General features: G+C 49.0%; 1 protein-coding gene across 12 annotated transcripts in view; it reads left to right on the plus strand.

Moving 5' to 3' along the window:
- LOC127058304 (ankyrin repeat and fibronectin type-III domain-containing protein 1-like) overlaps positions 1–4,756 on the plus strand; it is a 698,608-nt gene extending 693,852 nt beyond the window's left edge. For 10 of the 12 annotated variants that reach the window (XM_050968088.1, XM_050968089.1, XM_050968080.1 and 7 more), the window contains 2 exons: positions 470–1,125; positions 3,579–4,756. In XM_050968088.1, coding sequence (XP_050824045.1) covers positions 470–1,125; positions 3,579–3,866 — 944 coding nt within the window. In that variant the 3' untranslated portion in view covers positions 3,867–4,756. The remainder of the gene's footprint in view (positions 1–469; positions 1,126–3,578) is intronic. The other 2 variants (XM_050968084.1, XM_050968087.1) reach the window with 1 other exon arrangement.
- Positions 4,757–12,624: the final 7,868 nt, after the last annotated feature.

Below are 12,624 nucleotides of genomic sequence, written 5' to 3' on the forward strand. Positions count from 1 at the left end.
TTTTCTGCAGCTCTCATGCTGAGTGAACAGATCCATCTCCAGCTGTGCAGTGTAGAGGGAATGGACCAGGAGTTGGAACAATGCTAACAGTGGGGAGCATGGAGTACTGAAGCCACCTGGCAAATGTTCAATGTTCTGGTTGTTCAAACTGATATTTAGTGGCTCGGATTTTAATTCTGGACATAGGCTTTCACCAGTAAATGTCAATAAAAGCTGGAAATCAGAAGCCCAGAGGATAAAGCTATTTCTTGCCTTCAGACTCATAAATTTGCTCACTTGTGACCCTTGCAGCCAGACATTGACTGAATCTACTTACCCAAGGTAGAGGCACAAATATCTCAGCCCACAGTAGGGGGGTGATGCCTTCTGGCTTTTGCTGCCTGAACTCCAAATCATGCTCAGACAACTTCACTGGCCTTTTGCATTGACTCAGAGAAATGGTGACCCTCCTCTTCCTTTTCACTCCCAGCAGATTCCCATGGGATCTCGGATGAGGAGGGCTCGTCAGAGGTGTTCCTGGCTACAGACAGCGACTATGATTCCAGCAGGGCCCAAAGCCCCAAGGAGCTGGACCTGGTTTACTCCTCGGGGCCTGAGTGCTGTGGCAGAAAAATTGCCCGAACCTTGAGGGACAGTGCCCCTGACGTCCTGCAGAGCCATGAACTCAAAGCCCCACCACTGCTCCCAGAGGAACCCCGGCCAACCCCAGAGCTGTATGACAGCGACTTTGTCCTCCCCAGCCGGCAGATTGAGCTCCTCCGCATCACGGAGAAGCGTCAGGCCTACTGCGTCCGCACTAGCAGCTTGGATTTCCCCAAACCCCTCTTCCAGGTGACCAGGAAGTCATGTCCTGGCTCTGTCGATAGCTCCCCAACAGAAACCAGGACGACGGGCCAGTGCAGCTTGCTCAGGCTGGACACTGGCTCAGCTTTCAGTCCCGAGCACAGCCAGGCTGTTGAAAGCTCTGAGCCTGTCTTCCGGACACGCTCAGCAGAATGGACTCGCACCTTCCAGGAGCCACCGGAGCTGGGACACATAGCAAACCGGGGGAAGAAGCCAGGCTCAGCCACCCTACGGGTCTGTCCTCAATACGAAACAGGACTGTCCAATGAGACCAGCGTTAAGGTATCACCGTGCCCCCAGGGCAGCTGGAAGGTCTACTCTAAACAGCAACAATAAAGCCCAGCTTTGGCGATGTAAATAGGGCTTGGGGGGAGCACTCGATGAGGGGGCTCTTTGCCCCTAGGCCTGAGAATACTGCCTCTGTCCAACCTTCCCACTGAGGCTTTTCTCCTTAATATTTTCTGCTATTGCTGCTGCCATCAGCGCTGCTCCACAGTGCAGCATGGCCACCGACGTCCCAGCAGGCCAAGATGACAGGCGCTGGCACCCACTGTGTTGGCAGCAGTACCCCACCTTTACTGCGCCAGTGTGGCTGATTTGGTGCTAGAGATGGCAGGAGAGTTAAGGAGCAAAGGCCAGGTAGACAGGCCTGTGCCGTTCCCAATGTGTGCGGCCTTGCCAGAAGCTGGGGTTGGTGGAGATGCTGGCTGGTGCAGAAACCCAGTGTCCAGGGAGCTCATTTCGGTAGGGGCATGCATCTTCCCTCCCTTCCTCCTCTAATGCTTCACTGCTCCATAGTCCACACCCTCCTTTCTGAGCTGCTAGAGAGTTGTTTCATTCAACAGTTAGAGGCAATGCAATATGTTCTCTTGGGTCACCATTCCCACAGTGTATCCTGGGTCAACATCCCTTGCAGTGATCCCATGGCTTATCCTGGGTCATTGTCCCCTCCCCCAGCGTTCCCGCTCTTTATCCTATATCATCATCATCCTCCCCCAGCTTTCTCACTCTTTATCCTGGGTCACCGTCCTGTCACCCAGTTGACGGGACGGTGTAGCTAGCCCCTCCCTTCCCTCAGCCCCCAGGACCGAGTAGCTGTGCTATCAGCCGGGGGGCCCTGTGTGGGGAGAAGGAAGAAGGGTCTTCTCCTCTCTTGCTTTGAAGAAGTTGGCAACTAGTCTGCTCTTGCTCATGGAAGTGGGACCATTCTCCCTTCACTTTGAATCCCACTCTGAATGACCCTTTCTGGCTTTCTCCATCAACTAACTTCAGCCTGCTGTACCCCTCTGCCCTCCCATGCACAGGCTTACTCCATTTCTCCAGCCTCAGTCTCTCCCAAGTCTGAGCGGGGAAGGGCTGTGTTCTGTCCCTTGCACTGGCCTGTCTCCCTTCAAGGCATAGAATCATAGAAGATTAGGGTTGGAAGGGACCTCAAGAGGTCATCTAGTCCAACCCCCTGCTCAAAGCAGGACCAATCCTGAGACAGATTTTTATCCCAGTTCCCTAAATGGCCCCCTCAAGGATTGAACTTACAACCCTGGGTTTAGCAGGCCAATGCTCAAACCACTGAGCTGTCCCTCCCCCCATGGAGCCTCTTTCCCTGTGAAAGTCTCTCTTTCACTCTTCTGGGTCTGACAGAGCAGGCTCTGGTCTGCCACTCCTGCTCTTGTAACTGCAGAGAAGGACAGCACTGATGTCTGCAGGTTTTTCTGGCCCTCAAGCGAGTACAGATAATGAATCCTCTCTATTTATCTAGCAGGGACGTTACAAGCAGAGGATAATGTTAATCTTTGAATTTATTTTTCATTTTAAAAATTACCATCACTTTTTGTGCAAACTGAGCTGGCCCCTGGGGGTCTGCTCAATTACCTGGTATGGCTTTTGGTGGTGAAAAGCAGGGCGTGCTGGCTTTAAAGCATTTTCTGCTGTCCCCAAGGATGCCAGGCTAAAAACGCAGGGCTGGGTGCTCAGCTGCTGCACTTTGGCTTAGCCCCAGTGGCTGTCTGAGGAGCTGCAACACACCGCACCGCAGGGTGTTGCGCATAGCTCTCATGAGTGTGCCAAAGGAAACGGGAGCTTGGCCCTCTGTGGTGATGGGAATAGCTGCCTGCTTCAAACCTTCAGGACCGGCTGTGCCTCTGACAGGGTACGTCTGCAGTTGGAGCTGGAGAGGTCGTGTCCAGCACGAGGTGACGCACTCATGCTAACTCTGATCCAGCTGGTGTGCTAACACTACAGGGTCAGCCCCAAAGTGGCTGCCCCGAGTCCATCACCATCCAAGACAGGAAGCACATACTGGAGGTGGCTAGCCCCTCCCACTGCTCTCGCCACCATGGCTACCCTCAGTGCTTAGCGCACTAGCTGGATCAGAGCTAGAATGGGCATGTCTCCTCGAGCTGGCCATGACACCACCAGCTTGTAATGTAGACATACCCACAGTAGTTGACCACCCCAAGCTGAGAGGAGGTTAGCTGCTTGTCAGTGATTTAAAATTCAGAGGGCAGTCCCCATCATAAGGACGAGAAAGGACAGAATTAGCCCCCAGCTAGGGCCCTGATCCTGCACATGCTTCACATTGCGTCTAAGCATTTGCAGGATTGGGGCTACGTCCCTAGGTCCTTTCATTTGCAAAGGATCTGCCCAGGATGCACTGGTTCATGCCTGCGGGCTTGTGACACCTCCTGGTTCTCTTATTCCCCGCTGACCATCTGTCTCTCTGCCCCATCTTTCCACAGCTGCATGTCACCACCAAGATGTCAGCAGAAGAGGTGGTGAAGCTGGTGGTGCTGGAGATGAACGAGGTCTCCCGGAATGTGCTGGGCAACGTGAATGCCTTCTGCTACAGCGAGGATCAGATGGATCACTTTGGACTAGTGTTCGTGTCAGACAACACCGAGCAGTGGCTGCCCGACGACTTCTTACCCCTCTCTCTCCACAACGCCTGGCCTGAGGGGCGGTTCTATGTCCGAATCAAAGAGACATCCCCTCTTTTGTTCCAGTATGGGCCAGCAACCACAGTATGAGAGGAGGGGAGTGGACAGGGTAAACTAAAGGAACCTCAACTTCCACTGAGCAAACAGCTCGTCTCCAATGCTTCCTTCCTACTCAGACACCCTCTCATCAGACATCCCCAGGGTGGAATAGGATCACACTAGGCTGTGTATTACTTGTTTGTGTTTGTTTGTTTTTTTTAACCAAAGACACATCAAGACTTGGTTTTTATGACTGCAAGAGATGAGAGTGGAGCACGGGAGACCTCACAGTCTTGAGGGGAGCAGTAGCTGAAATAGGATTTTTGAAATTCAATATTTTGTGGGGAGGGAGGAGGAGAGAGTCGAAAAAAATCACAAAGAAGCAGCAGCAACAATACATAATTCTCCCCCTCCCTCCTACAATCTAAATTTGGGATTTCCTGAAGGAGAAGCCAGAGGTTTCCAGGCAGCGTGGCGAGGGTGGATGGGGGAAGGAGGCAGCTTGCAAAGATGTTGCAGAGAAGATTGTTTTGTTACCTGTCCTTGTTTCTATACCTTGAGAAACATGTTATTGCACACAGTTCTAGGAACAAAATGATTTTTTCCCCTTTAAAAAAAAAAGTGTAAGAAACACTGGAGCTGTGTGAAAGCTGGACATCCTTTTTACTTCTTTTAAAGGCAAAAGGAAACCCCACACACGTGTGCACGGACACATATTGACACACTGATGTTGCCAGTATAGGTTTGCTACAGAGCATTTCCCACAATACATTTAGCACTGCTGTTAGGTTTTCTTTCTTTTGGTTACCATTTTGTTCTGGTGATTGTGATTGGCCTCTCTTGTATGTCCAATAGCATGATGTTTTGTTAGCGACTAGGTCTCTTGTTAACTAAGGTTGTTTTTTTGAACTCCTGTGGTCCGTAGTAAAGATGGCTGTGTTGCTGAGAATGTATCACATTTTTCCTTCTTGTGGCCTGATGCATAGTGCACATTTTCATAGCTTATGTTACTGGGATGAGGGTCTGAATTTAAACTCTGGACTTCCCACAGCCTGCAGACTGTTTAAAAGGACACTGTCAACTTAGGTGAGGCCTACATTGTGTGTGTGTGTGTGTGTGTGTGTGTGTGTGTGTGTGTGTGTGTGTGTGTGTGTGTGTGTGTGTGTATAGGAACAAAATATGAATAGAAATTTTGGGGGTTTTGTTTTGTAATTCAGTGGAAGGAGTTTTGGCATGGGAATTAAACCATCGTCTGAACCATTGGAAACCCACACACCAGAGCATTGTGGTAGGGATGGAGGATCAGAGAAGGAAAACAACTGTAAACTTCCAGTGAAACTGATTCATCTAGTTCTAAGGCCCAAGCTGAGTGACAGCAACAGGAAAACAGAACTTAAAGGGTGAACAGTAAGATAGATGTTATAATTATTTGTTTGCAGTGATCAAAGGTGTAATTAGTAACAGGATAAGGATAATATGATTTCTGGGTTGACAGTGCCTCTCTCTTCCCCTCTCTGTTTTCCCCTAGTTTAGGCCCAGATTCTGTAATGGCCCATTGGACTCCATGCAGACACAGGCATCACTCCACATTACAGGATTGGTGCCTTAATGGTTATACATGCTGCCGTTCTGAGGGCTAGCTGCTTCTATCTCTGTTTAAGTGATCTTTTGAATAGCTTTGTTGGGCAAAGCCAACAGTACCTCACACAGGAAGATGAGCAGTACATCGCAGTGCAAGCCCTTTACCACCAAACATCACAGTCGTGTTCCAAGGTGAAGGGTTAGCTCAGATCCTCAGCTGATGTAAATAGATAGAGCTCTACTGTAGTCAGCCAAGAAGCCGTCCCAGAGACACTGATGGTATTTTAAAGATAATCTGCCAATGAAAATAAAAAAAAGGCATATGCCCGTTTTCTTTTTCCTTTGCGGACAACTTTCAGCAGGTTAAAACTGGTCCCAGTTTTCCAGCCTGAAGAAGGAGTAGGATTATTAATCTCTGAGTTCTTCTTTGAGTAGAGTCCCTTATGGGTGCTCCACTTCAGGTGTGTATGTGCCCCATGCTCCTTTGATCACAGATTTTTGGTAGCAGTGCCCGTTGGACCCATGCATGCACCTGCACCTCTTCATGCTCCATACTGAGGATATATAGGGCTGCGCAGTCAAATCGCCTTATGTGCGAAGTCCTGCAGAGGGAACTCCAAACCAGAGGGGTAGCTCATGGAGAATCCACAGGGACAAATGTCTCAAAGAATTCTAGTTACTGCTGAAGGTGTTTTTCCATACCTAACAGTTTGTCCATACCTAAGTATCTACTGAAAATGTCCTCTGAATTTTACATCAGCCAAGTCATCCATCTTCCATTGTTTTCCCTGAAACCCAATCAAACAGAACCAAGTCTTTTAAAAAGTCTCCCAAGCTGTTCATCTCAATTGCTGACAGGTCCAAAATCTTCACCCAGAGACTCTCCATGGGGATTTCTGGACGTGTTATTTCTTGTTATGAATCTGCCAATACACAACCTTGCCCTAAGGTGCCAGCCCATTGCACAAACTTGCAATCTATCTCTATGGCATTACTTAAATGTGGCCCCATGCTGAGATCTGCACTGTCAAGACGTACCTCTTCCAAACCCTGTGTGGTGGTTCATTCTTCTAGATCAGATGCTGCCCTTGCGAATGCAGTCGTGTCTTCAGTACTGGACTCCACACCAGTTCCCCCTCCTTCTGATGAGGATACTGCTGGGAAGTCACCTGCAGCAGAGCTCCCTTAGGGACGCTACTCAAAGAAGGAGGAGGGGTTACTCATGCTATGCGGTAACTGGAGTTCTTTGAGATGTGGGAGCTCCACTACCAGTCCTCTGCTTCAGAGTTCGCTCTGCAGGATTTGGCAGATGAGAAGGAATTGAGGGTGGTTCGTCCATGCAGCCCTATATACCCGTGCTGCTGGGAGTGAAGATGTGTAGTACACAGGGTGAACAGGCACTGCTACCAAAACTCTGATCAAAGCCGCATGGGGTGTACCTGGAGTGGAGCCCCCGAAGGGGCACCCATCTCAAAGAGCTCCAGGTACTGCACAAGCAGAGTGACCTCTCCGTGTCACGTTATAGCAGATAATCCTGGTCAAATAAACACACTGCGGCTCCATTTCAGAAAGCAGTGGCCACTCTGCAGAGTAGCACTTGGAACACAGGTAGTGCTTTCCCTATCCAAAGCCCATCACGTCCACTATCCAGTGATCCTCAGAGCCCTGAGAGGCAGGCAAAGAAGTGAGGGACAGAGCTGTTAAGTGTCTTTCCCACAGTCACAGGGGAAGTGAGTGTCAAATCAGGGATTATAACATGGGGCTTTTGTGAATCCCAGGTCTGTGCTCTGACCATTTGTCCCTTCTACCTTCTTGTTTTACATTAGAAAAGCCCCTCTCTGATTGTGTAGTTGTGCAGAAGAACATTGTGCTGGGAAGGTCTAACCAGGTCTAGGCCATACCTGCCTTCCAGGGGCTGCTGGGAGCATTAACTTGTGAACATTGCAGAGTGCTGCCGAGTCTGCAATTGGGAGAAGGAGGATGGTTCTCCTCAATGCTTTAAACTGGTTGTCTCTGCCGGTGACTCTTTTATGTTCATTTTCATCCTTGCCACCATGGGAATGGGCTCTGCGCAGACATACGTAAATATATAAATACATCAGTGGAGCCCTTCAGAGCCATCCAAGTGCTTCAGTTCAGGAGGCGCCTGCCTGAGAGCAAGGAGCGAGGCTCATATCAGCCCCCAGTTCTCCCATGAACTCAGCTTGACCGGTGGTGTCATTAAAGCAGGCCCCATGTGATGTGTTGATCTTGGGCAGAAGAAGGGGGTGAGTGCTGTCATTGGAGGAGGATTAACAGCACCCGCCCCAATAGGTTTCCTTATGCTCCATGCTAATGACGCTGGTGACAGCACTTTGGCAAAGGGGCCATCTCAGTGGGAACCAGCCTGGCACTTGCTGCTGTCTGACTCTGTGCCAACTTGAGCTCATTCACCAAGGTGCTTGAGACACTGGCAGGTGTAGAAACTTTCCACTGTGACACACACATACATACACACACACACCGGAGCCGCGCAGGGAGAGGGGGTTGCTATTTGGCTTTTATAGCATTTTTTCCCCTTGGATGTTTGTTAAGTCAAGAGCAAGAGCCCAGTGGAGTTTTCCGGTGCCATTATCTGCACATGTGCACACACTTCTTTCTCGTTCTCTCACCCCTCCCACACAGCCAGAACCCCTTCTCTCCCATGCCCACCCTCTCTAGCAGTCTTAGTCAGGGCTAGGTTAGCAGAGGGTTACTCTGTAACAAGATCAAAAAACAGATGAGATAAAATTGGTGACACATGCACACACAATCATTCTTTCCCAGCTGGAGCAGTCTATATGCAGGAAGGCTTAAATTTTTGCAGTTATGCCCAGGATTCAGACATCAGCCCTGCTTTGAGCCGGCAGAGTATTCTGGATATTGACAGAGCCAGCATCCCGCTCTGCACCTTAGTCTTCATACCCAACTAGAAACAAGGGCCTATGGTTAGGGCACATCTACAAGCTCCAAGCCGTGTGCCCCCCTGGAGTAGGCAGTGTCACCTGTTAGCTGTGAAAGCCTGGAAGCAAAGAGTGATGGGCACCCATGTTACATGACATGTGCCTAATTAAAATCTCCACCACGTGGAAGATGGAACAGCTCTTAGCAGTGTGTCTCGGTGAGGAACCAAAGTGCTAGGAGAACTTGATACAAGACACTGAAATCCATGGAAAAGCTTTCTAGGCAACCACTATCATTCTCCTGCTGATTGTAACCCAGTGACACAGTCGAATGGGAACTGGTTCTATCATCTCTGGGATCCCAAAATGAGGCCAACTTTCAGCTTGGGCAGGGGCCTGGGTGCCACCAACTGGGGCAGCATTGCCAGTTGTGATTCATTACAAATCCATTTTGCCCCATGGTTGGAGGCTCCTAGGGTACCTTACAAGGGCTATGGAAGCCTGTTTCATAGGTTCAGAGGAACATGGAGACTGCACCACAGAACTAGCTGCACTTAGGGAGGCAGTGGTTTGTTGTCAATGTCACTTTAGTCAGCAGCAAGCTTTAGAAGCCACTCAGTACATTGACTTGTCACACTGTGAGGTCCAGAATGTGAGCCTCAGCTATACCGTATTTGCAGCAGGCCCTCAATAACCAGAATTTCCTCCTTCATCTTTCCACCCACATGTGGACTTTGATGGCCTGGGACATGGCTGGTATAAACTGGTGTAACTCCATTGAAGAGAATGGTGCTCTGTTGCTTTACGCCAGCTGAAGATGTGGCCCTGTGAGTTTTTTGCTCAGACTGTAGATTCAATGTTCACCTTTTTAGGGAATAAATGAACTAGAGTGGAGCCTGAGCTGTTGAGGTCAGAACAAAACTTTTCCCACATTCCCCCTCCCATCTGAGGTCCTGGTTTGTTCCATTGAAGAGAGAAGGATTCTGTTGATCTCAGATCTGGAACTCCCCAAAGTCTGACAGTGTTTAGATCTGACGTTCAGGTTTGGTCCCTGCATTGTGACATTTCTCTCTCTTGGGTACCTCTAGTTTGCGATCGCCATCCCAAAGCTCTGGTGAGTTGGGGAAGACCCAGATTTGCCCTCCTATAGAAAAAACCTTGGGGAACTGCCATGGAGTTTAACTCTGGGAAGATGCTATCAGCCTGATCCAATGCCAGTTGAAGTTAATGGAAGTCTTCCTTCAAAAGGCTTTATGTGGCAGACGGAGGGATATGTCAGCCATTAATATACAGTGGAAGTTCCAGGACTGCTATTACATGGACAAGTATGACGTTTATTATGGAACTAGCCCCTGTAGGAACTCTATGCAATTACATGGTATTGTTTATCCATGTAACTTATAAATAGCAGTGCATGCAATTGAAAGATGGTATTGATCCAATTAATGCTTTATGAATCAGGCACTGGGATTGCCAGATGCTCACATTTCTGTTCTGTGCACAATGCCCACTGGGAATGGACTATGCAGAGTGGCCTCGCTAAGCAAAAAGGTACTTGCTTGGTAAAGCAGATTTCACCCAAATGCTCATGCTGACACACACTGGCTTCCAGGAAAGCCACAGCCAATGTGGAATAAAGCTGGTGAATGCAAATATTAGAGCTGAGATTTTAATCTCCCCACCACATAGAAATTTTGAGTTGAGCAGCCCAATTTTGGCACTACTGAAGATGTTTCAAAACTCCAGATTTCAATTACATCAGGATTGGCCCAAACTTCTCAAAGCAACCTTTAACTCTCACCCTTCTTGAACATATATACATTCTAATACTTACAAATTCTGGCCCCAAGTCCAGTCAGTGGAACTTAAGCACATGCTTAACGTGAAACACATACCAAAGACTTTTGCTGACTCAGGCTTCAGAGAGTTTCTTTTGAAGAACAAACAGATTCGTCCTGAAGGAGTTTGGTTTGCTCTGTAAATTAAAGTAACCCTAATGATAAAATCTTGTTTCTTTTTGTACAACTTCTAAGCTATGAGTGCCACAAAAGCACATGCGACAGTGAATGGACTGTGCGTATCAGAAGCTTAAGGCAGCTTTGCAGAAGGATGACACTTCAAAAACCTGATGAGAGCTGCACGTGTGACTCTGCTACTCATTGCCTGGAAATGCTTAGCCAAGCACACACTTTTCGTCTGAGACAGTTGCAGGAAAATCCCAGACTGGAATCTCCAGCCAAACTTGCAGTAGCTCTGAACATCCCTGCCTTGGAGATGGGGTTTGCTGTTGCTGAACTAGATTCGAGTGCTGCTCTTTTAGCTAGTCAAATATCCCTTTTCCTCCTGAGCTTCCTGGTGCATCCACATCTCAACAGACTGCTCTGCAAAGGCAAATTTCACTATGGTCTTAGGCATTTGCAAGACATCCATCCTGTAGAATCAGGTGATTTGATACACTATGCACAATGACAATAGGAAATACAATATCATTCCATGCCATGCCGTTTACTTTGCTAGATCCAACTTCAAATAATTTATGTATGTCACAAGCAAAATGTGTTGGGAGGCCTCAGCAAAGTCCTTGGAAATCAGCATCAAAAGGCCCCTCCCACTGGCACAGGGAGCAGGCTAGCAAGGGCTGATTTAGGCCAGGGTGCAGCCTTTGGGGGAGTCCAGGATTAGAACAGTTACAAATTAAAAGTGAGGTTCAACAGCAGAGCTGAGTGAGGGCTCCAGACCAGGATAGCAGAGGATGCTGCAGGCAGAGCTAAGGATTGTTGCGGGAGAGTTCAGAGGCAGAAGCTTGCTGAGAATACATCTACACAGCAAGCAGGATCCCATGGCAGCAAGTCTCAAATCACAGGCCTTGCGGGGCTCACACTGTTGCACTAAAACCAGCTGTGTAGACGTTGGGGCTGGGGCTGGGGCTGGAACCCAAGCTCTGAAGCCCACCCCCTCCCTCATCTTCAGAGCCTGAGCTCCCCTCCCAAGATGGTGCACCTCTATTTTTAGTGCTGAACACAAGCCAGAGGCTCTTAAGATTCACTGGCATGGGATCCTGCTTGCTGTGCAGATGTACCCTCAGTGCCTGCTGCCCTATTCTTGGCTCTAGAGTGCTGGTCCTTTGCCTCACTGTGTGTCTCGGGTAGGAAGCTCTGCAGGTCACTCCATGGGATCTGACATGTACCACTGTGGCTCCAGGCACCAGCGCAGCAAGCTGGTGCTTGAGGCGACCCATAGAAGGAGGCGGCACGTCTGGCTCTTTGGCGGCAATTTGGCGGTGGGTCCCTCAGAATGAAGTGGCACGGTAGAGCAGCCGCTGAAGTGCTGCCAATCGCGACTTCTTTTTTTAAAAAAAATTTCTCTTCACCGCTTGGGGGGGCAAAAATGCTGGAGCCGGCCTGACGCTGCCTGTGCATTTTGCTCTCCAATGACACTCAAACTAGATGCTAGTATCTACTAAATTTTAACTAAACTAAACATAGGCCCACGTATCTTTAAAGAAAAGATTTCTGGGGTTGTGTTGTGTGTAGGGTGACCAGATGTCCCGATTTTATAGGGACAGTCCTGATTTTTGGGTCATTTTCTTATATAGGCTCCTATTACCCCCCACTGTCCTGATTTTTCACACTTGCTGTCTGGTCACCCTAGTTGTGTGGACTAGCTGCAGTTACAGATTTGTGTGTGTCAGTGTTGCGTGTACATTACAGGACACTAGGGGAAATGCTTATGAAGACTGAACATGTCCTATACGTGTAGGTGCAATCAATTCTAACCCATTTACAGTTGCAATCAGGGAGCTAGATCTTAGAATTCTATCAGCTGTACCTGCAGTTTGGCACTGGCCATTGATTGTAGGCACGAAATTAGAAACCAGTGTGAAAGCAATGGCAGGTCTTTGCATGCAGGCATTTGGCCTGGGGGAGTGCTCCTAGGATGTGTGTGCAGTGTGCATGGGAGTGCAGGGGTGAGTGGGTGTTGGGTGGAAGAAGAGGGGCAGTGAATGCATGCGCAGCAAGGGTCTGACTTTCAGTGCACTGAGCACCCACCGTTCCCACTGAAAACATTGGGAACTTTGTGCACAACCGACAACCAGCCTCTTGGTGTGTAAGGGACTCACAGATGGTATAACAGTAGCTGTGGCAGAGCTGACAGAGATGGAATAGCTGTGGCATAGGGGCTCCTGCAGGGTAGTCATGGCAAGGGAGTATGGCTCATGGAGGTGGAACAGAAGGCTGCCATGTGGATGGGAGCTGCAAGCGTCCCATCAGAAGTTCTGCTATGTCAGGTGGTGACTATCTTGTAAT

This window comes from Gopherus flavomarginatus, chromosome 9, assembly GCF_025201925.1.
Source record: "Gopherus flavomarginatus isolate rGopFla2 chromosome 9, rGopFla2.mat.asm, whole genome shotgun sequence".
Taxonomy (NCBI): Eukaryota; Metazoa; Chordata; order Testudines; family Testudinidae; genus Gopherus; species Gopherus flavomarginatus.